Genomic DNA, 25,460 nt, shown 5'->3' with positions numbered 1-25,460 from the left:
AAATAGTCACTCATCTACTAGTTTTCCCAAAAGATAGAAGAATTTCTGGCGTCTTCTATTATGTTATTTCAATAACAGTTTTTTTAAAGTGTGGAACTTTACAGTTGTAGAAACAAAAACGTGCATCATTTTAGTATAGTATTACTGGAACTTTCAGATAATGCCTAAGTTTTGCTTTCTACAAGGCTGTCCTTCACTGAACTTAAATTCTGTTGCCTTTTAAACAAGCCATTGAACCCTTTATTCACTGACTGCTCCCCACCCCTACCTGGACTGTACCTGCTAAACTTGGTATCTCTTTTCACCTTTATCACAGGCAAAACCCCTTCTTTAGATTTGGTTAGGCCAGGGTAAGTGCTAAGGCGAAGATCCCTCAGGAGGGCAACTAACCAGGACAGGCACCATGGCCAGACCCTGAATAAAACTAGACTTTCAGTTCTGATTTGGATCAAACACAATTTCAGTAGGTCTACAACTGCCACTGAAGGGACCAGTTTGCACAGGTTAGTTACTAAAAAGACAGGGTGGGGGTGGCTGCACCTGGCAGTGACCTTTGGGTTCAAACATACCTTGTTCCCAATTTGTCAGTATTTAGATTTTAAAAGTTCCATCTTTATATAACTGAGCTTCAGTTATATATATATGTTTTATGTATATGAGCTTTAGAGTGTATTTTCCTCAAAACATTATTATGAATCATAGTTAGTTTCTAGGAAAACCAGCAATGCCTAACTGACAGATAGTGAACGTGGTATTTCACTGTTTATCACAACACACAGAACAGTGATTGTTTACAGGAAGAGAAATGCATTCATGTATTCTTTTATTTACTGAAGAAGTTTGCAGTTCTTCTAAGCATAGGAGTATAAGGGAGAAAGCTCCAATAAATAAGATTTTGACATTAGCAGGTTCATGGGGAAGTTTCTGAAGAAGTAGGACTATCTGTACCTAGCACCAGTGACTTAATAAATACATAATGTGTGGACATGTAAATAAGCACGTATTATTCTAATAAAAAAAACCAACTGTTTGTAATACCTGAGTAAACCTCTCTTATTTGCCAAGCTAGAGGTAAATCAAATATAAGGAAAGAGGCATATAATCCTCAGAGCTAGGCTTCTTTCAGAGACCTCCCTGTTCTCTACCCAGCACAAAATGTGTTCCTCATGCAGATATGAATCTACAGCTTTCTGTCTGAGGATGTAACTCAGGTGCAGAGCAAGGAAGAGTCTCTGGAGTGTTGAAGGGGCCCTGCACAGCCCCATCCAGGCAGGAATAACCAGAGGTAGGAGTGCTGAAGGATCCCTGCACAGCCCCATCCAGACAGGAATAACCAGAGGTAGGAGTGCTGAAGGATCCCTGCACAGCCCCATCCAGGCGGGAATAACCAGAGGTGGCACAGGGAGGCCACAGAACAATAATGGTGCTGCATGTAGTAAAGCCAGCTGGCAGTGCCAGACCTCCTCCACCTCCAAACCCAGTGGCGCTTCGGACGGATGCAGCCATAGTCAATACAAAATTGTGTACATTAACCATTCCTATGTTCCTTCCAAGGGGCTTCTCAGTTGGCACTAGTGGTAAAGAATCCACCTGCCAATACAGAGATGGGGATTTGATCCTTGGGCAGGGAAGATCCCCTGGAGGAGGGCATGGCAACCCACTCCAGTATTCTTGCCTGGAGAATCTGATAAACCGAGGAGCCTGGTGGGCTAAAGTCCATGGGGTCGCAGAGTCGGACACAAATGAAGCTACTTAACACACACATGCATGTCCCTTCTGAAAGCTCATTTAGAAACATATCACAGCCAAATTAAGCCTTGCCTCTTCCCCATACCACCAGTCAGTGAGTACTGTGTGAGTACTGAACTTCAAGAGTCCTCAAGTATATTCCATATATTTCCTGAGAGTCACTGCAGTATCTTGATAGGAAGGTGATGCTTCCACTGAGTGACCAGTGGAGGCATATTACTCAGCTGTAAAAAAGAATTAAATAATGTTATTTGCGGGAACATTGATGGACCTAGAGATTGTCATACTGAGTAAAGTAAGTCAGAGAAATACAAATATCATAAGATACCACTTATGTGTGAAATCTAAAATATGACACAAATTATATCTAAGAAACAAAATACACTTAGTGATATAGAGACCAGACTTGTGCTGCCAAGGAGGAGGAGGAGGGAAGGGGTAAGAAGGGTGGAGGTGCAAGAAGGGTGGAGGTGCAGCCTGTAGCTTAGTCACTGACCAAGCCAGGGTACTTTGCATGAGGCGTCCAGTCCATTCCATTACCCAGGCTCTGATTTTCATGGTAGTGAACACTTTGTGCCAAGGGAACATTTCATGCAAAGATGGGCTCATTAAAGGACAGAAATAGTATGGCCCTAACAGAAGCAGAAGATATTAAGTAGCAGTGGCAAGAATACACAGAAGAACTGTACAAAAAATATCTTCATGACCCAGGTAACCACAATGGTATGATCACTCACCTAGAGCTGGACATCCTGGAATGTGAAGTCAAGTGGGCCTTAGGAAGCATCACTATGAACAAAGCTAGTGGAGGTGATGGAATTCCAGCTGAGGCATTTCAAATCCTAAAGATGATGCTGTGAAAGTGCTGCACTCAATATGCCAGCAAATTTGGAAAACTCAGCAGTGGCCACAGGACTGGAAAAGTCAGTTTTCATTCCAAACCTAATGAATGTTCAAACTACCACATAATTGCACTCATCTCACAAGCTAGCAAAGTAATGCTCAAAGTTCTCTGAGCCAGGCTTCAAAAGAACATGAACCAAGAACTTGTGTATGTTCAAGCAGGTTTTAGAAAAGGCAGAGGAACCAGAGATCAAATTTCCAACATTTGTTGGATCATAAAAAAGCAAGAGAATTCCAGAAAAACATCTTCTGCTTATTTGACTACACTAAAGCCTTTGACTGTGTGGATCACAACACACTGTGGAAAATTCTTAAAGGGATTGGAATACCATACTACCTTACTTGCCTCCAGAGAAATCTGTATGCAAATCAAGAAGCAACAGTTAGAACCTGACTTGGAGAATGGACTGTTTCTAAACTGGGAAAGGAGTATGTCAAGGCTGTATATTGTCACCTGCTTATTTAACTTATATGCAGAGTATATCATGTGAAATTCTGGGCTGGATGAAACACAAGCTGGAATCAAGATTGCCAGGAGAAATATCAATAACCTCAGATACGCAGATGACACCACCTTTATGGTGGAAAGCGAAGAACTAAAGAGCCTCTTGATGAAAGTGAAAGAGGAGAGTAAAAAAGTTGGCTTAAAGCTCAACATTCAGAAAACTAAGATCATGGCATCCAATCTCATCACAAAGGACAAATAGATGGGGAAACAGTGAGATTCTTTATTTTCTTCTGCTCCAAAATCACTGCAGATAATGACTGCAGCCATGAAATTAAAAGATGTTTGCTACTTGGAAGAAAAGCTATGACCAACCTAGACAGCATATTAAAAAGCAGAGACATTACTTTGCCAACAAAGGTCCATCTAGTCAAGGCTATGACTTTTCCAGTAGTCATGTATGGATGTGAGAGTTGGGCCATAAAGAAAGCTGACTGACGAACAGATGATGCTTTTGAATCGTGGTGCTGGAGAAGACTCTTGAGAGTCCCTTGGATGCAAGAGTCAATCCTAAAGGAAATCAGTCCTGAATACTCATTTGAATGACTGATGCTGAAGCTGAAGCTCCAATACTTTGACCACATGATGCAAAGAACTGACTTATTAGAGAAGACCCTGATGCTGGGAAAGATTGATGGTAGGAGGAGAAGGGGTCAACAGAGGATGAGATGGTTGGATGGCATCACCATCTTGATGGACATGAGTTTGAGCAAGCTCTGGGAGTTGGTGATGGACAGGGAAGCCTGGTGTGTTGCAGTCCATGGGGTCACAAAGAGTTGGACATGATTGAGTGACTGAACTGAACTGAATTGAACACTTTGTGAGCTATTTATAAGTTGACGAAGTCAAATTTCTATATCACTTTGTGAAAATTACTTGATAACTGGTTATTGGATTGGTAATATTATTATTATTTTATTTTATTGAAACTAATCTATTAGTTTCCTGTTGCTGTTGTAACAAATTACCACACACTTAGTGGCTTAAACCTGTACAAATTTATTATGTCACTGTTCTGGAGACCAGAAGTCTGAAACAGGTCTTACGTTGGCAGGTTTGTGTCTCTTCCAGATTCTCTAGTGGAAAGTTATTTCCTTACCTTCCCCAACTTCTGGAGGCTGCCTGCATCCCTTGATTCCTGGTCCTGCATCACTCCTTCCACCATCACTGCTTCCAGCATCACATCTCCCCCTCCGACTCAGACATTCCTGTCTCCTTATAAGTATCCTTTGTGCTTACATTGGGCCCACCCAGATAATCAGGGTAATCTCTGCATCCCCAAATCCTTAATTTAATCTCATCTGAAAAGTCCTTTTTGCTGCGGTAGGTTTTATGTTCATAAGTAGGAAGGATTAGGACATGGACGTCTTTGGCAAAACCATTGTTTTGCCTACCACAGTCTATGTTCTGCCCCCCAAATTCGTGTCTGTCACATGTGAAAAAAAATTAATCTCATTCCAGTATCCCCCAAAGTCGTAAGTTATTACAGAATCAAATTAAAGTCCATAATCTCAACTAAATCTTATCAGCTCCAAAGTTCCAAATCTGAATCATCTAAATCAGCTATATGATCTTCCCTGAGGCACAGTTCTTCTTATCTGTGAATTTGTGGAGCTCAAGAAACAAGTTTGTTGTTGTTCATTGTCCTCAGTCACTAAGTCATGTCTGATTCTTTGTGACCCCATGGACTGCAGCACGCCAGGGTCCCCTGTCCTTCATTATCTCCCAGAGTTTGCTCAGATTCATGTCCACTGAGTCGGTGATGCTATCTAATATCTAACCATCTCATCCTCTGTCACCCCCCTTCTCCTTTCCCAGCATCAGGGTCTTTTCCAATGAGTTGGCTCTACCGCATCAGGTGGACAAAGTATTGGAGCTTCAGCTTCAGCTCACAAGTTATTACCCACAGCATACAATAGTGGGACAAGCATAGGATAACAGTTAAAGATACAGCCATTTGAAAGCAAAGAAACTAATAAGACAAAAGGAAGCAGTGTTCCACCCAAATTTCTAAATCCATTTAGGCAAACAGCAGTAGATTTCAAGGCCTGGGACTAATCACCTGTGACCAAAGCTCTGCCCTTGGAGTCATCCTTTCTTTTTCATGAAGGATAGCACATGTTTCCAGTTGCGTAGTTTTTTTCCAACCTATTTCCTGCCTGTAGAATGTTGGGGTTCTGACAGCCTTCTTTCATTTTGGCTTCTGTCTGTCCTTTTCAGCCTAAACTGACAGTGTTTCTGCTGGTAAAAATTTTAAGAATCATGTAGGTCTCCTGCATATGTCTCAAGAATTTTCACCACTAGACCTCCTCCATAAATCTTTCATGGATAATTCATTCCTTATTCCTGGCTTTTGCTAACATGGCTGAGACAATCCATGAGTCACACACCTAATTTCCTCAAAGAGTCTGAAGCAGTAGCGGATGGTTGTCCAACCACACCCTTGGCGTTCTCTTAAGTATTTGTTTTCCTCACAATGAATCGCCTAATTATAGCATCTTTTGCAACCTGGATAAACTGAGAATTTTCCCAAATCAAGTCCTGGTCCCTTTTTCATTGGCAGTTCTTACCTTAATCTATTTCTTCTCATATTTTACTATAAGCAATAGGAAGAGGCCACAACTTTAACACTTTGCTTGCACCCTCCTCATCTAAGGGTCTAATTTCATTATTGTATCAGTTTCCTGTAGCTACTGTAAAAAATTTTACCACAAACTTGACGACTTAACATACATTTATTCTGTTACATTTCTGGAGACCATGAGTCTGAAATCTGTGTCACTGGGGCAAAATCAGGGTTTTGGCAGGGGTCCAGATGCTCTAGGCCAAGTCTGTTTACTTGCCTTTTCCAGTCTCTAGAGCTGCATACCTGCATTCCTTGGCTCAGGACACCCTCCTGCATCTTCAAAGCCAGCAGCACAGCATCTCCCAATAGCCGTGCTCTCATCCCATCACATTTCTTCTGTCTATGTGCGGTCTCCTTTGTCTTTCCCTTATAACCGTCCTTATGATACATTTAGTGTCTGTCTTGTCAGTCTCCGCATCTCAAGACCCTTAACTTAATCATATCTGCAAAGACCCTTTTCCCATATAAGGTAATGTTTACAACTTCCCGGAATTAGGACCTGATATCTTTGAGGGGCATTGTTTAGCTGACTATAATCTTTTATAAGTTCTGCTTTCCACATAAGCCTTCTGTCACTGCACAGTGAGAGTCTCCTTTCCTCCAATTTCCAGTTTACTAATTTCCTTCTGAGCCCTCATTATTAGGGCCTTTAATGTTCATATTGCTAGGAAACAGTGTGTTTATTAATGTAGGTTTTCACTACCTTGCTTCTCCACTGCAAGTTCTCATTACAGAATCGTCAGCATCCACATTTCAAGTACTAGCCTGTTCAGTGCAGACCAGGTGTTTTCTTTGATGAATTTCAGAATTCTTCCAGCCTCTTCCTGTTGTCCGGTTCCAAATCGTTTCCACATTTTTTAGGTATTTGTTATAGTAGCATCCCACTTCCAGGTAGCAGATTTTGTATTATTTTCCTATTGATGTTGTAACAAATTATTACAAATTTATTGGCTAAAACACAATTTATCTTACAGTTCTTTGGATCAAAAGTCCAAAAAGAGGCTAAAAAAGGTCTTATGAGGCTGAAGTCAAGTTGCAAGGAGCAGGACTGTATTCCTTCTGGATTCTTTAGGGGAGAAGCCTTTCCTCACCTCTTCCAGTTTCAAGAAACCATCTGCATCCCAAGGGTTCATGGCAATCCCGTTAACTTCTGCTTTTATCATCACATCACTTCTTTTGGAGGGGAGCAAGTTTCGAGTCGTTTATTAGGAGTTAACCTATGAAGAAAGTGAGGAGCAGGTTTGGGCACAAGAAGAAGTCAAACTGCAACGTGGGCCTGATAGGGAGTCAGCCAGCCTCATGAGGAACTTGTCAGAGTGGCCCACGTTGAGCCCAAGTGGGTGAGCCTCTCTCTGTCCACTTCCCTGCTTAGGCACAGACACAGACTTCCTTGGGAAGAGTATGCCCCTGAGGAAGTTGGCTGCCTGCAGCTTGAGTGGATCCTCCAAGAGCTGAGCAGGGCTGTCCGCTGACTGTACCCCTGCAGCGGGACACAAGGCCTTCCTTGAGAGGGGTCTGGTCAGCACAGATCTGTGCACACCACACGCTCTCTGAATTCGTACTATACTGTCATCATCTACTGATTCTCTTTTCTACTTCAAAAAATAAAAGTTCTATGAACAGGGCCTAGCGTGACCTGGCAGAAATCAAAAGCCAGTGTTTGTGAGCAGAGGGAAACTATCTGGGCTTAGTCCAGTAGGCCTGGATTCCGATGGGTCTTGGAGTAGAAGGAAAGTTTGGATTGGCTATCTGGTGCAATACTTTTCTTTCACTGTAATGTAATAAAAAAAAAGACCACATGCTTAGTGGCCTAAAACAGCACAAATTTACACTCCCATGGTTCTGTAGGTCAGAAATCTAGTTCCTCTGTTCTGGGTCTCCCAGAGCCAAAATCAAGATGTTTGGTGATCTGGCCTGTTAGCCAGAGACCGTGGGGGAGAATCTGTTCCCAAGCTCACTGGGGTTTGTGGGGAGAGAGCAAATTGGCCAGGATGGCTGCTCAGCTCTCTCACCCCACGTTTTGTAGATAATGACTATGATTGAGGGCAGGAGGAGAAGGGGACGACAGAGTATGAGATGGCTGGATGGCATCACCGACTCGATGGACATGGCTTTGGGTGGACTTAGGGAGTTAGTGATGGACAGGGAGGCCTGGCGTGCTGCGATTCATGGGGTCGCAAAGAGTCGGACACGACTGAGCGACTGAACTGAACTGAACAGCTGAGGTCATTTATAGCACCGTGCATGCACCTCACGAGGTACTCGCTTGCTCACGAGCTACTTTGTGCTGTAGCCACATGTGAGCTCCACCTAGAAAACAGCGGCATTACTGCTGGGCCAGGGGTGTGTCCGTGGGGTCAGCCACGAGAGGAGAGAGTATAGCGTGTCTGCTGCCACGGCTGCTGCACCAGCCAGACGAGAATAAATGCATCTGCAGTTCCTACGGCTCCTTGGGTTTCCTTCCAGCCTCTTAGATGGCGCCTTGTCTACCTGGGTTCAGCGATCAGTGTAAACAGCAAGACAGTTGGCATCAGGAACAGGAACAGCGATATAAGGTTGTTGGCAGAATTCAGTTTCTTGTGGTCGTAGTGCTGAGGATGTATCCTTGCTGTCAGCTGGATTCCTCTCTGAGCTCCTTCAGGTCACTTACATTCCTCATTATGTTTCCCTTTATCTTTGAACCAGCAATGATGGGGTCGAGTCTTCATGTTTTGAATCTCTCTGACTTTCCCTTTTGCTCTGTTTCTTCTTAAAAAAAAAATAAATAAACTTTTTATTTTGTATTGGAGTGTAACAGATAAACAGGGTTGTTACAGCTTCAAATGGACACCAAAGGGACTCAGCCATCCATATAAACGTGTCCATTCTCCCCCAGTCCCCTCCTATCCAGGTGCCACGTAACAGTGAACAGAGCACCCTCTGCTGTGCAGTAAGCAGGTCCTTGTCGGTATCCATTTTAAATGCAGCAGAGTGTACCTGTGCATCCAAACTCCCCAACTTCCCCTTCCCCCCAACCTTTCCCCTTGGCAACCATAAGTTCGTTCTCTAAATCTGTGACTCTGTTTTATAAATAAATTAATTTCTATCATGTCTTTTTAGATTCCACATAAAAGGCATGTCATATGATGTTTCTGCTTTGTCAGACTTAGTTCACTGAGTATGCAATCTCTGTGTCCATCCATGTTGCTGCAGATGACATTATTTCATTCGTTTTTGATGGCTGAGTAATAGTAAGTAATATTGCATTGTGCCTGTGGACCACATCTGCTTTATCCATTCCTCTGCTGATGGACGGTTTGGTTCCTTCCATGTCTTGGCTGTTGTGAGCAGTGCTGCAATAAACACTGTGGTGTATGTGTCCTTTCAGACCAGTGTTTTTCTCTGGATATCTGCCTAAGAACGAGACTGCAGGGTCATATGGTAGCTCTAATTTTAGTTTTTTAAAGAATCTCCATATTGTTCTCCATAGTGGCTGTACCACCTTACATTCCCACCAGCAGTGTAGAAGGGGCCCCTTTTCTCCACACACTCTCCAGCATTTATTGTTTGTGGATTTTTTGATGATTGCCCTTTTAATTGGTGTGAGGTGATATCTCATTGTAGTTTTGATTTGCATTACTCTAATTATTAGTGGTGTTGAACACGTTTTCATGTGCCTCTTGGCCGTCTGTATGTCTTCTTTGGAGAAAGACGGGTTTATATCTTCTGACCATTTTTTGATTGGCTTGCTTCATGCACTGTTTGTAGATTTTGGAGACTAACCCCTGGTCAGTTACATTATTTGCAGATACTTTTACCCAGTCTGTGGTTGTCTTTTTGTTTTGGTTGTTGTTTCCTTTGCTGTGCAAAAGCTTTTGAGGTTAAGTAGGTCCCATTTATGTTTGTTTTTATCTCTATTATTATGGGAGACATTTAAAAAGATGTTGCTGTGATTTATGTTGGAGAGTGTTCTGCCTATGTTTTCCTCTAGCAGTTTTAGACTGTCTGGTTTCACATTTAGGTCTTTTCAGTCTTTAAACATTTTGAGCGTACTTTTGTGTGTGGTATTAGAGAAGGATATGATTTTGTTTTTTACATGTAGCTGTCCAGTTTTCACAGCACCATTTGATGAAGAGACAGTCTTTCCAACATTGTGTAGTCTTGGCTCCTTTGTCAGAGATTAATTGACCATAGATGCATGGCTTTATTTTTGGGCTTTCTATCCTGTTCCATTGATCTGTATTTCTATTTCTGTGCCAGTACTATACTGTTTGGATGACTGTATCTTTGTAGTATAACCTGAAGTTGGAGAGCCATTCTGATTCTGCCAGTTCTGTTTTTCTTTTTCAAGATTGCTTTGGATACTCAGAGTCTATTGTCTCTCCATACAAATTTTTTTTCTAATTCTGTTAAAAAAATTGCCATTGGTAGTTTGATAATGATTGCATTGAATATGTAGATTGCTTAGGGTAGTATAGTCATTTTGACAATATTGATTCTTCCATTCCAAGTACACAGTATATCTTTCCATCTGTTTGTGTCTTCTTCAATTTCTTATAGTTTTCAGAGTACAGGTCTTTTGTCTCCTTAGGTAGGTTTATTCCTACTATTTTATTCTTTCCTGCTGCTGCTAAGCCGCGTCAGTCGTGTCCGACTTTGTGCGACCCCATAGACGGCAGCCCAACAGGCTCTTCTGTCCCTGGAATTCTCCAGGCAAGAATGCTGGAGTGGGTTGTCATTTCCTCCTCCCGACACAGGGATTGAACCCATGTCTCATTATGTCTTCTGCATTGGCAGGTGGGTTCTTTACCACTGGTGACACCTGGGAAGCCTGTATAGTATCATGTCATCTGCAAACAATGACAGTTTAACTTCTTCTTTTCCAATTTGGATTCCCTTTACTTCTTTTTCTTCTCTGATTGCCGTGGCTAGGACTTCCAAAACTATGTTGAATAAAAGTGGCAAGAATGGACTTCCTTGCCTTGTTCCTAATCTTAGAAGAAATGCTTTCAGCTTTTCACCAATGAGTATGATGTTAGTTGTAGGTTTGTATGGCCTTTATGTGTTGAGGTATGTTCCCTTTATGTTCTTTTAATGTATTGTTAGATTTCGATTGCTAGTATTTTATTGACAATTTTTGCATCTATGTTCATCAGTGATATTGGCCTATAATTTTTTAAGTATCTTTGTTTTTGGTATCAGGGTAATGGTCGCCTCATAGAATGAGTTTGGGAATATTCCTTCCTCTGCTGTTTTTTTATATTTTTATCTGTGTCTTTAATTTTTGTCAGTTTGGTTACTGTGTGTCTCAGCATGTCCCTCCTGGGTCTGTCCTGCCTGGACTCTGCACTTCCTGGACCTGGCTGGCTGTTTCCTTTTCCATGTTGAACAAGTTTTCAGCTATTATCTTCATCAAATATTTTATCAGGTCCTTTTTCTCTTCTCCTTCTGGGACCCCTGTACTGCAAATGTTGGTTTGTTTAATATTGTTCCAGAGGCCTACTAGGCTGTCTTCATTTCTTTTCATTCTTTTTTGTTTATTCTCTCCTGTGGCAGTGATTTCCATCTTTCTGTCTTCCAGGTCACCTATGCATTCTTCTGCCTCAGTTAGTCTACTATTGATTCTTTCTTGTGCATTTTTCATTTCAGGTATTGTGTTGTATTTTTCATCTCTGTTTATTCTTTAGTTCTTCTAGGTCTTTGGTAAACATTTCTTGCATTTTTCAATCTCTGCCTCCATTGCCTCCATTCTTTTTCTGAGATCCTAGGTTATTTTCACTATTCTTATTTTGAATTCTCTTTCTGGGAGGTTGCCTATCTCCACTTCATAAATTCATTTAGTTGAAGTGTTCTCTTGTTCCTTCATCTGGGACATAATCCTCTGCCTTGTCATGTTGATTGACTTTCTGTGACTGTGGTTTTCATTCTGGAGGTTCTAGTAATTCAGCCTTGACTCTGCTGTCTGCCCTCTGGTGGATGAAGCTCCTGATGGAGAGACTGACCGTGGATGCCACTGGTTCTAGTTCTGGGGGCAGGGCTTTGCTCAGCAAAATTTTAACTCAGTTGTTTGCTGATGGATGGAGTTGAACTCCTTCCCTGTTAGTCATTTGACCCGAGGCAACCCAGCCCTGGACTCAGCAGGCTTTATCGTAGGGGTAATGGTGACAACCTGCATGAGGGCTCATGCCAACAGGTACATCTGGAACTGCTGCCGCCAGTGCCCATGTCCCCACGGGGGTTTCTGCCAACCATGCCTCTGCAAGAGATGCTCCAGCACTGGCAGGCAGGTTTGGTTCTGTCTCCTGTGGGGTCACTGTTCCTATCCCCTGGGTCCTGGTACACAAAATTTTGTGTGTGTCCTCAAGAGTGGAATCTCTGTTTCCCCCAGCCCTGTGGAAGTCCTGCAATCAAATCCTGCTGGCCTTTAAAGTCAGATTCCCTGGGGATTCCTAATTCTTTTGCCAGATCCCCAGACTGGAAGTTTGACCTGGGGTTCAGTATCTTCACAGCAGTGGGAGAACCTCTACAGTGTAATTGCTCTCCAGTTTGTGGATCGCCCACCCGGTGGTTATGAAATTTGATTTTATCATGGTTGCACACCTCCTACTATCTTGTTGCAGTTTTGTCTTTGGACATGGGTATCTTTTTTGCTGTGTTCCAACATCCTCCCCTCGATGAGTGGTTAGTGGTTCAGTGGTTAGTTGTGATTTCAGTGCTCTCACAGGAAGAGGTGAGCATGCACCCTTCTACTCTGCCATCTTGAACCAATCTGCCGTCGCATGGCTTCTGACTCTGACATTCCCGCCTGTGGGCCCATGTGGGTAATCCAAGATAATCTCCCATCTCCCAGAGGCCTTTACTTAATCACATCCTCAAAGCCTTTCTGCTATTTAAGGTAACATAATTACAAGTCATGAGGTTTGGGGGATCAGGGCATGGACATCTTTGCAGGACCATTATTCTGCCTGCCGCAACACCTTCTCTTGCATGCATGCAGTATTTTCATGTAAATGAAGAAGGCTTGGATCTGAAGAGCATATTGGGTAGAAATCTCTTTTCACATCTATTAACTTCTCTTTTTTTTTCCCAGTGAATAAAGCAGCTGTTACTATTTTCTTTTCCATTTGGAAAGGCTGGATCAGAGAGGCTAGGCAGTTTACAAAGGTCTCACAGTTCCTTAATGGCAAGGCAGCTCTAGAATTTGGCTGTTTTAACATCTTGAAGCATGCTGCGCTGTGGGCTGCCCCTGTGCAAACAATGAGCCCTCTAGGGAGTTTACATCCAAGTTGCAGCAAACAGCTTAAGTCACAAAATGCCCTTTTTCTGGCCCTAAAATTAAGATATTAAAAATAGACCTGATGTTCCAATAAGTTAATGCTTGAATGTCTTTAGAAATTGGAAGTAAAACAGAAATATAACCTTTGGGGAAGAAAATCATATCCTTGGATCTACCAGTAATTCACTGAAGTTTTTCCATAAACACATTCATTAACCTTTTGAGAAAAGTGTTTCTAGGAGATGCCCTGGCTAGCTCCTTTGCTGTGACAGTCCACATTCCATGGAATGCTTTGATCTCAATTTTGTGTGAAGGAGGTTGATTATACATTAAGGGACACTACATTTTAAGGATCCCGTGAATGGAAGGGTCTCTCTTATCTAGAGATATTGTTTGAATACTATAAAAGCCTTTTTAAAAAATGTTTAAAGGCATCAAAATTTTAAATGTTCTCTTACTAAGGAAGGTTGAAACATTTGCTATTGGGAAATTTATCTGAATAATACATTCATTCCTTAGAGGAGAGATGCTACCATAAATGAAGTATATTTTTTTTGATGTTTGGAATTCTAATTCTAAGGAAGTCTATTAAATTGGGGGAACAATCTGTGAGGCTCTAATGATAGCATTTATCGAGATGGTAATTGTAGAATCTTTTTTATGTTTTTACTGGAATCATTTCTTTTTAGATCCAGTTAAATTCTACCTATCTCTACCCGCCCTCTCTCCTGCTGTATGCTAAAAGCAGACTCCTTGGTATACGTTCCTTGCCATTGTAAAATGTCAGTGCAGTAGTCTTGGCTTAGATCTCAGGGACAAACAGCCAGAATAAAGCAAGACATGAGACGCTAAGACCACAGTTACAGAAGGGATGGCTCCTCATCTCTCTTATAAACACACGGTGTTAGCCAAGAAAAAGGAGTATGTGAAGAAAAGGAGAAAAAGCCAGGGGTGGGCAGAGTGACAAAGGTGGGAGGTCAAGTCTCCCAGCGGGGTCTTCTCTGACAAATAAGGGCAAACAACAGGAATGCAGGTGCCCCCAGTGGCCACGGATCCTGAAGCAGAGAGCCAGGAAGGGGCAGAGGAGTTACTCATGACTCACCACATCGTCAAGAAGTTGGCCAACACATCTGGCTTCAAGGCAGCCTCCAGACCCAGTGGGCCAAGGGATGTTTTCCAAGGGACAGAAGCCCAGTTGTGTGAGCTCACAGACATGAGAGCGTCTTGAGAGGAGATTCTGCCATGGAAGGACCCTCTCTGCATTATTCTGGTGGTGGGAGTGCAGCCAGTAGTTGTTGACCTGGGTGGGGGCAACTTGACGACTGCAGCCCCGGGTCTGCTGGGTGGAGTCTGTGTGCCTGCAGTAGGGCTGGGACAGTCAGTTCCACCCGAAGCACCCCGCCCGCCGCCCGGCAGTGTTCCCACTGGCTGAGCCCAGCCTCTTCCTCACACCAGGGCCATCAGCTGTTGGGACGGAGGCTGTATGTGAGACAGACTTTCCTATCTCCATTTCTTCATGTGCTTATTTTCACATGTATTGCTTTGTACATGGCACTATAGCTTTGTATATGCTTTCTATTTCCCTACTATAAATTTGTTTCTCAAGAAAATTCTAGATCTACTGGATTATTGTGATTTTATTCTCTAGAACATATTTGACTCACTTGAGTTTTCTGTCCCACTATCGCTTTTAACAAATGGTTTAAGTTTACTAACAACCGGATAGAGTAACACAATTTTCTTTTATGTTGGCTGAATGTCCTCCTCACAGGCTATGGTTTTTAAGTCCTGTTTTCTTAATTACGCTAAATATATATTCCTTTACCTTACTTATTTTGTAGTCTCTAATAATAATCCTTTTTATATAGTTTATGCTTGAAGATGTCCACACATATACAGACATATACATATACTACACATATATGTATTAACACACGTCTGCATGCTACAATTAAATATTTCACCTTTCAAAGTCATGATTCTGCAGACACTTTAATGATTTGGGAAATACCTCTACTCTAATGTTGGATACCCAAAAGACTGAATTTTATAAACCAAGAATGAAAAGAGAACATATGTACCTGTGAAAAAATCTGGACAAAATGTACTAAGTGAAATTATAAGTGAAATGTATTTGTAATTTTATTACTTACAATTTTTCTTCATTTTCCATATTCTTCTATGAACATAGGTGGCATATAATTTTAAATATCATCTCCCTGCCTGAATATGAAACTTCTATGGTATATTCTCATCCATGTGCACTCACATCCCTTGGAGCTGACCCCATTTTGGGGAGAGTGGTCCCCCCAGACCACCAGAAAATTTCCTCTCTGTGATGGACACACCTTCCTTCAACTGACACATGTTTTAGCTCCATTCAGAGAATACATGCATTGACCGCTCCATCTGGACTTGTCAAGTATGAATTATGTGCCCCAATTAAAGAGCAAAAGGTTAATCTATCTTGAAAGAAGGAAGCAGTAAAGATAAAAATAGTTGTATATTTTGATTCTCATCCCAGGCACATAGGCAAGTTCCAGACTTAAGTTAACAAAATAGAATTGTAACATCCATTTTAAAGTTTAAAATTGTGCAATTTGATTTCATTTTTTTTTTTATAAATTTATTTATTTTAGTTGGGGGCTAATTACTTTACAATATTGTAATAGTTTTTGCCATACATTGACATGAATCAGCCATGGGTTTACATGTGTTCCCCTTCCTGGGCCCCCCACCCACCTCCCTCCCCATCCCATCCTTCTGGATCATCCCATTGCCCCGGCCCTAAGCCCTTGTCACATGTCACATGATTTCATTTTATGTAATTATTTTTCATTTTAAATAATGGAATTAAATATTAAGAAACAGAAGATTAACTACTAAAGAAATTTAGATTTACTACTTAATTAGTAGCTGTATAGCGAAATAAAAGTATCACAGTGACAACTCTGCAAATACAGACCGCCTCAGTCACAGAGCCTGTGGGAGGACTTGTCGTTAGGGTCTCTGCATTCTTGTCCGGATCCCTTAATATCTGTGTCTTACATTCTTACCTTGAAACTGGGATGATAACAGAAATAAGTCATGCTATTCTAATTAGATGTGTTAATACAGGCAAAGCACTTAACACAGTGCCTGGCACAGACCGGCAGCTGTCATGACCAGTGCTGTTTTAGTCAATAGTGACAGTGGTAGTGGATGGTATTATTATCTGGAAGACCAGACTTGGATTAAAAACAGTAAGAAAGTTGCTGCTTTACTTACTCGGAGGTTTCATGGCAGCAGCCCAGTACCTGATGATTATAGCCCCCTTCTGGTTAAAGCTTGTTGCTGTTGTTCAGTCACTCACTGGGCCTGACTCTTTGCAACCCCGTGGACTACAGCACACTAGAGTTCCCTGTCTGTCACTATTTCCCGAAGTTTGCTCAAACTCACGTCCATTGAGTCAATGATGCCATCCAAGCATCTCATCCTCTGTCATCCCCTTCTCCTCCTGCCTTCAGTCTTTCCCAGCATCAGGGTCTTTTCCACTGAGTTGACTCTTCTCATCAGGTGACCAAAGTATTGGAGCTTCATCATCAGTCCTTCCAATGAATATTCATGGGTCAAAATATGGACTGTGCATTTATTCCACATTTATATTTTTGAGCTTATAAATTATTTCAGAAAAAATATATCTTCAGCCTTGTCAAGGGAAGTATTTTAGATTTTAGATTACTCTTGGTAAGTGATGGGAGAGTAAAAGAATAAATTATTTTTAAAGATATCTCAAATTGCTTTACAAGAGGTAATGTGTGTACAGACTCATCAAGCCACAGAATTCATGAGTAGATTTGATTTAAACCTTATTTCTCAATGATATACATCTACAATGCAATCCTATATGATTTGGTGCAACAATTGAGACAATTTCATAAAAGACATTAATTAAAATAATGAGTGGAGTACTTAATATGCCTTTCTGGAACATGATGTCTAATAAATACAGTTGATGAGTCATTGAAAGGTCCCCATTTCTTGTTTTTCAGCTTGACCATCTCTGCAGAGTGCCCAATGCAACTTGAAGACTTCCCAATGGATGCCCATGCCTGCCCTCTGAAATTTGGCAGCTGTAAGTTATTTTCACAAGTAAGAACCATGGATATACTTTGGGGTTATTTCCACATTCATTCAGAAGCATTTAGATACTATATGTAAATAAACTCAAGATGAGCCTCAGTCTGCTTGGGAAAGCTGGAGAGTCAGTAGGGCCCACACACTTGTCCTCTCAGACTGATTCCCTGCCTATGACTGAGAATGCAAGTGGAGGCTTTTGCCCTCTAGGATATGCTCCTGGGGAAACAATTCCTAATTGTGCACCATGCAACTCCTTATTGCATGGTAGTCATTGCTTTGTTGAGTCACTTCTCAGATGTTCCATGTGAACATTTGATTATTTATATGTGGTTATTTAATTTTTAAACAGTTTGGGATTTTCCTGTTATCTTTCTGTTATTGATTTCTAGTTTAATTCCATTATAATCAGAGGACACTCTCTACATGATTTCACCTTTCTTACATTTGTGGGGGTTTATTTCATGACCCAGAGGATTCGTCTTGGTATTTGTTCTTTGAACACTAGAAAAACATGTATATTTTGAGGTTACTTGGTGGAATGCTCTACAAGTATTGATTAGATCCTGTTGATTATGCTGTTGTGAGTTCTATACTGTTTGCTGATTTTCTGTCTACATCAGTTGATGAGCAAGAAGTGTTGAAGTCTCTGACAAATTGTGCAATTAACTATTCCTACTCTCAGTTCAGTACATTTTTGTTCCATGTATTTCTCACTCGTTCTTTGGTGCACACACATTCAGGATTATAGTTTCTTCTGGGTGAATCAACCCTTTATGATGGCATAATATTCCTCTCTGTCTGTGGTAATTTTCTTTGTTTTGAAGTCTACTTTACCTGAAATCTATATGGCCACTCCTGCTTTCTTTTGATTATATTTGGATGATATATATGTATATATTTCCATTTGCTTAATCATCATGTTAAAATGAATTTCTTGTAGTTGGTGTATATTTGGGTCATATTTTTAAATTCACTTGGCCAGTCTTTATCTTTTAACTGGTGCATTCTCATAGTTTACACGTTCTGGAAGGCTTGTCTGCCGCTTTATTTGCTTTTCTGGTTTTCTGCCCTCTGTGTTTTCTGGTTCTCTATTTTCCTTTTCCTGACTCCATGGGGGTTAGCTGAACATTTATTACGATTCCATTTTTTTAATTTATAGTGTTTTGTTTGTATCTTCTTATATATCTTTTTAGTTATTGCTGTAGATGTTACTTTATACATACATGACTTATTACAGTTTACTGTTGTTCTTATTTTACCAGTTCATATGAAAGCTATGTTCCTTTATCCTAAGATAGTGAAAATATAGTTGTCTTAAACATTTTGTCTGTATTCACCTAGAATCATGTCAGAGGGTATTGTGTTTATTTGAACCATCAAACTTAATTTTGAAAACTCAAGAGAAAAAGGATATTTTTTCTCTATTTTTACTTATGGTGTTCTTTTATTGTACTCCTAGTGTCCCTAGATTTCTTCTTTTATAACTAAAAATTATTTTATCATAAAAATAAAATAAAACATTTTTGAAATAAATGTTATAGTAAAACTGGGCTTTCCTGGTGGCTCAGATGGTTAAGAATCTGCCTGCGATGCAGGAGACCTGGGTTCTATCCCTGGGTTGGGAAGATCCCCTGGAGGCGGGCATGGCAACCCACTCCAGTATTTTTGCCTGGAAAATCCCCATGGACAGAGGAGCCTGGAGGGCTATAGGCTCCTTTATAACTGCTTAGCAAACTTCCTTTAGCCATTCTTTTAGGATAGACTTCTGGCAATAAATGCTCTTAGTTTTTCTTCATCTGAAAATAACTTGATTTCTGTCTTCATACCTGAAGAACATTTTTAATGAATATAAGATTCAGTTCTGACAGTTCTGTGGCATTTAAAAAATGTGCTACTTTATTCTTGCCTCCATGGTTTCTGATGAGAAATCTGCTGTAATTCAAATCATGTTTTCCTTATAAGTGAGATATCTTTTCTCTTTGTCACTTTGAAGCTTCTTTTTTTTTTTGTCTTCAGAGAAGTTTGACTATGATGTATATTATTGTGGATTTCTTTGGGTTTATCTGATTTGAGATTTGCTCTACTTCTTGAATCTATAGGTTTTGGTCGAATTTAGGAATTTAAAGCAGTTATTACTTTGAATACTTTTTCTGCCCCATCCTTTTTCTCTTCTTTCCTGAATATTAAATCTTTTGTTGTATTTCCGCAAGTTCTGAGGCTCTTTGCATTTTTTTCTATTGCATCCGTGTATGGTCAGGCTCCTCAAGATGGCTGTTCTCTTGTTTTCTGTAAGTCCCCTGCCTGACCAGTGAATATACACCTACACCTGACTCACACAGCTAACTTAGATACTTGTCCCAGGCCCCAGCTAACGACTGTTCTAGCTTTAGGTCAGAACTCCATTCCTCTTGTCAAAGGGGTGGTGAGGACTGGGCCCCTCTGGGGGTTTCCCTGGTAACTGATGAGCCAACTTGGTATCATTTCCCCCTATAACTGGCCATCTCCCCTTCCCCCTGAGCAAAGGTGGCCACATATGGTGGGGTGCTGCCCCAGGACCTTGCTTCAGACATGTCAGCTCCCCTATCCTTTAAACCATTGACATCTCTGTCACTGACTGTTTCTCCATTCTTAAGGATGGTTGCGTATAGGCTTCCTAGGCCTAAGAGGTGCAAGCCAATACTCTATTTTTCAGATAAACTTAATTAATTTTTATTGTTGTGTATTTAATTTTACTGATTCTTTCTTTTGTTTCCTCCCTCTTGCTGATGAATGCATTTAGTGAGCTTCTTATTATGGTTATTATTTTAATTGTATGTGTCAACTTGACTGAGCCACAGGATGCCTAGACACTTGTCAAACATTATTCTGGATGTGCATATGAGGATATTTTTTAATAAGATTAACATTTAGATTGGTTGACTGAATAAAGCTGATTGCCCTCTCTAATGTGGGTGGATCTTGTTCAATCAGTTGAAGACCTGAAATAGAACAGAAGGGCTGACTTTCCATGGGTAAGAAACCCTCCTACCTAACTGCCCTGAGCAGGAATGTGGGTCTTTTCCTGCCTTTGGATGCAAACTGAAACACCTCTTCTTGGGTCTCCAGCCTAACAGTTCTCAAACTGGAACTACACTATCAGCTCTCTCTTCAGCTTGCTGACTACAGATCTTGGGACTTCAAGCTACTATTACTTCATGAGGCAACACCTTATAATAAATCATATACATAAATGTATATATCTAATAATAAGTCATATATACATATGTCTATATAGAGATGATATGCACACGAATATCCTGTTGTTTCTCTTTCTTTGGAGAACCCTGACTAATACAGATTTTGGTTATGAGAAGTGGGTGCTACTCTAGCAAATGCCTGAAAATGTGGATGTGGCTTTGGAACTGGGTGAGGGATAGAGGCTGGAGAGTTTTGTGGTGAATGTTTAAAAAAGCTAAGATTGCTATGAAGGGACTGTTGTTGGCTGAAACGAGGATATTGAAGATACTGGTTAGGGCTCAGAAAGAAAAAAACAGCGCTAGAGAGAAAATTGTCATCTGCTTAGAGAATACCCAAATAATCATGAACAGAATCCTGCTTGACACTTGGATGTTAAAGGTTTTCTGGTGAGGTCGCAGAAAGAAATGTGAAACAGGTTTTTGGAAAATGGTGGAAAGATGCTCCTTGTTATGAATCGGCAAAGCACTTGACTAATTTGTATTCTAGTGTTTTGTAGAAGGTAAACCTTGTGAGTAATGAAATTGGGTATTTAGTTGAGGAAATTTCTAAAGTGCTGGAGGAGTTGTTTGGTTCCTCTTGAGAGGCAACAGATGAATTAAAGAAAGAATTGTTAAGCCAAAACAAACAAATGAAAACAAATTCCAGAACTTAAAGATTTGGGAAATTCTTATACTCATATTGCAAAAATGAGGAAGTTTGTTCATGACGGAACACCAAAAAAAAAGGTTATCCATGGTGTTGTAAGCCATCTCAACAGAAGCAGGAAGAATGATCCCAAAAGTGATTCAGAGACCCTGAGGGCTGCCAGTCCTAGCCCGGGTGCAGAGTGCGTGGGCCCCGAGAGTGAGACGGCCTCTCCTCTGCCAGCGGCAGAGCCCTGAGTGCTGCTCCCCAACACTGAACCAGAGGGGATTATTCTCCAGCTTCAAGATCTAGTGGAACTTGCCTTGCTAGGTTTTGGACTTGCTTGAGACTTATCAGTCCTTATTTTCCTCTTGAAAGTGGAATGTCTATCCTATACACATCCCACCACTGTATTTTAAAACAAAATAGCTTGTTTCACAGAGGAACCAGAGATCAAATTGCCAACATCCACTGGATCATCGAAAAAGCAAGAGAGTTCCAGAAAAATGTAAATTTCTGCTTTATTGACTATGCCAAAGGCTTTGACTGTGTGAATCACAATAAACTGTGGAAAATTCTGAAAGAGATGGGAATACCAGACTACCTGACCTGTGTCTTGAGTAACCTGTATGCATGTCAGGAAGCAGCAGTTAGAACTGGACATGGAACAATAGACTGGTTCCAAATAGGAAAAGGAGTATGTTGAGGCTGTATATTGTCACCCTGATTATTTAACTTATATGCAGAGTACATCATGAGAAACTCTGGGCTGGATGAAGCACAAGCTGGAATCAAGATTGCCAGGAGAAATATCTAACCTTAGATATGCAGATGACACCACCCTTATGGCAGAAAGTGAAGAGGAACTAAAGAGCCTCTTGATGAAAGTGAAAGAGGAGAATGAAAAAGTTGGCTTAAAGCTCAACATTCAGAAAACTAAGATCATGGCATCTGGTCCCATCACTTCACGGCAAATAGATGGGGAAACAGTGGAAACTGTGTCAGACTTTATTTTGGGGGCTCCAAAATCACTGCAGATGGTGACTGCAGCCATGAAATTAAAAGACGCTTACTCCTTGGAGGGAAAGCTATGACCAACCTAGATAGCATATTAAAAAGCAGAGACATTACTTTGCCAACAAAGGTCCGTCTAGTCAAGGCTATGGTTTTTCCAGTAGTCATGTATGGATGTGAGAGTTGGACTGTGAAGAAAGCTGAGCACCGAATAATTGATGCTTTTGAACTGTGGTGTTGGAGAAGACTCTTGAGAGTCCCTTGGACTGCAAGGAGATTCAACCAGTCCATCCTAACGGAGATCAGTCCTGGGTGTTCATTGGAAGGACTGATGTTGAAACTGAAACTCCAATACTTTGGCCACCTCATGTTAAGAGTTGACTGATTAAAGACGCTGATGCTAGGAAGGATTGGGGGCAGGGGGAGAAGAGGACGACAGAGGATGAGATGGCTGGATAGCATCACCGACTCGATGGGTTTGGGTGGACTCAGGGAGTTGGTGAAGGACAGGGAAGCCTGGCGTGCTGCAGTTCATGGGGTCTCGAAGAGTCGGACAAGACTGAACAACTGAACTGAACTGAACTTGTTTCACAAGTTCACAGCTGGATACAAATTTTGCCTCAGGGTGAATTGAATCTCACTCATATCTGATTTAGGTGATGTTTAGATGAGACTCTGGACTTCAGACATTAGAGTTGATGCTTGGAAAGATTTAAGACTTCGGGGCTTACTAGGAATGGAATGAATATATTTTGCATGTGAGAAGGACATGAATTTTGTGGGGGCCAGTGGTAGCATGTTATGAACTGAATTATGCCTCCCAAATTCGTATTTTGAAACCCTAACCCTCAATGTTACTGCATTTGAGTATAGAGCCTTTTTAACTAAAGTTAATTGAGGTCATAAAGGTATAACCCTCATCTGATAGGATTAGTGCCTTTGGAAGCAAAGGAAGAGCAAGATCTCTCTGTCTCCACATGCATGCAACAAGGAAAGGCCATGTGAGTACACTGGGAGAAGGCAGCTCTCTGGAAGCCAGGACAGGTGTCCTCACCAGAATCTGCCAACACCTTCATCTTGGACTTGCCAGCCTCCAGAACTGAGAAAATAAGTTTTGATTAAGTCAACTAATCTACAGTGTTTTGTTACGGTAGCCCAAGCAGACCAACACAGACGCTGAAACTTATGTTTGCTTTTGTTTCTCTCTTTTATTTCTTTGCTGAGACTTTCTATTTTTTTTTATTTGCTTCAAGCGTGTTTGTAATTGATCATTGTGGCATTTTACGGTGGCTGCTTCAAAAACACTTTGTCAGGTAATTCTAACATCTCTGTCATATCTTCCCTAATATCTATCGATTTTTCAAAAAATCCAGTTTGATCTTCCTGGTTATGATTAGGACACATGTGTTTTTATTGGAACCTGGACATTTTGAGTATTATATTATGACACTCTAGATTTTCTTGAAACCTTCTGTTTTAGCTAGACTTAAAATCACTGCTCTGCAGGGAAAGGTACAGCACAGCCAGGCAGGCTTACCCCCTGATGCTGGGAAAGATTGAAGGCAGGAGGAGAAGAGGACGACAAAGGATGAGATGGTTGGATGGCATCACTGACTCAGTGGACATGAGTTTGAGCAAGCTCCAGGAGTTGGTGATGGACAGGGAAGCCTGGTGTGCTGCAGTCCATGGGGTCGCAAAGAGTCGGACATGACTGAGCGACTGAACTGTACTGAACTGAGGTTTCCCCTCAGCTTCCGCTGACAGAGCGGGGCCTGGGTTCTGGCTGCTACTGGGTAGATACGGGGCCTCAAGCTCCACCCCAGTGCCCCTGACACCGTGTGGGCCAGGCTGGCCTTGGGGTGGTGGGAGTCTGAACCTCCACTGAGCCTCCTGTGATGCAGCCCCACTGCTCCTGCTCGTTAGGGTGGGGTCCAGGCTCCCCCTCGGCCTCTCGCCCCTGCAGAGAATGGGTGTCGTGCCACCCAGTGACAGAAGGTCCTGCCCGCTCAGGCTGGACCTGTCCTCATACCTGCTGAGGCTGAGAGCCCAGCTCTCCACTCTCTTTGCGGGCCTGGGTTAGGGCAGGGCGGCCTCTTTTCTGTGGTATTTGACTGGAGTCAAGGGATTATTTTCTGTCTTTTTATTTATTTATTTTTTTAGAGAGAAGCCACTCCTTACATCCAAGTGCCAGCTCCTCTCTGGGGCCCTCCTGCCCTTGTTCACTCTCCATTGCCTTCAAGGAGTTATTTTTAATGTGGTGTCCAAAGTTAATAGTTATTAGCTACTAATAGCCACTCTGCCATTACTGGTAGGGAACTTCCTTTAATACTGAGGGTTTCCTTTAAAATTAATTTCCTTCTATAATTCCAAAGGGATTTGGGGGATTGTAAGTAAGTATGTGTGATGAACCAAAATTAAGTTGGATGGGAATAAATCATTTTTTTTCAAATTATGATCTTCAAATACCATGTAGAGATAACACATACATTTACTTGGGGAAAGTGGTATAATAGAAGGGGACTCTCACTAGAATTTATTTAAACTATTTACTGCTATTGGGTGGCTGTGCACATCAGTAGTTGGGACAAACCCTTCAAAAGATCCCTAGGGCACCTCATTTAGGAAACACTGAGTCATTATGGCACTTAAAATTATGCCACTCTTTGCACCTGAAAATTACGTTCTTCATTTGATCAAAGATAGAACACTAAAAGTCAAAGATTGTTATTTTTCATCATTATCTAAATAAATTCAAGTCAATGTGATATTCAGATTTAATGGCAGTGGTGTGCAGGGCAGGCAGCACAAAGCAATTTTTGGTGAAAGAATGTATATGCTTTTAACCCTTCTTCATATCATCTTATATTCAGTGACTCACCAACTATGGTCATATAATTTATCATATTCACAGCTAAAATATGCATCTAATAGGACCTCTTCATTTCTACATTCAACCAAAAAAAACAAGGTCAATTTATATATATATATATACATACACACACACACATATATATATATAAATTTGTGTATACACAAATGTACTCATTTCTTGAACTTCATAGACAGACAAAACCAATATAAACATTTCTTGAACTCAGCAGAGATACTGAACTCTCATACCAAATTTCTTTTTATCTGCCTGATATTTTAAGATTGGTTTAAAATAGATGTGATCACTTATTTATATTTGCCGTTACTATCATTACTATGACATACAAGGCAGCTTAAAAGATTTTCCTCATATATCATTTTTGCCTACAATTGACCAAAAGCTAGAAAACTTCATAAACTTCACCTTTCCTCAGCTCATATGGTTTCAGCTTAGGACTTAATAGTTTTAAGAGGAGAAATACTATTCAGTGAAGTGTTTTTCTTACTTGTCTTTTGGATTTACTAAAAATAGCTGCTTAGTCAAATAGTTCACTTCT

General features: G+C 41.1%; 1 protein-coding gene across 6 annotated transcripts in view; it reads left to right on the top strand.

Moving 5' to 3' along the window:
* The window catches only part of GABRA5 (gamma-aminobutyric acid type A receptor subunit alpha5), an 87,993-nt gene that overhangs the window by 41,831 nt on the left and 20,702 nt on the right, over positions 1-25,460 (top strand). For all 6 annotated transcript variants that reach the window (XM_081551415.1, XM_081551414.1, XM_081551418.1 and 3 more), the window contains exon 6: positions 17,070-17,152. In XM_081551415.1, coding sequence (XP_081407541.1) covers positions 17,070-17,152 — 83 coding nt within the window. The remainder of the gene's footprint in view (positions 1-17,069; positions 17,153-25,460) is intronic.

The sequence above is a fragment of the Giraffa tippelskirchi genome, chromosome 12, assembly GCF_054371585.1.
Source record: "Giraffa tippelskirchi isolate mGirTip1 chromosome 12, T2T-mGirTip1v1.2.pri, whole genome shotgun sequence".
Classification (NCBI taxonomy): Eukaryota; Metazoa; Chordata; class Mammalia; order Artiodactyla; family Giraffidae; genus Giraffa; species Giraffa tippelskirchi.
Note: the sequence above shows the minus strand (reverse complement) of the source record. Positions and strands in the feature narration are given on the sequence as shown.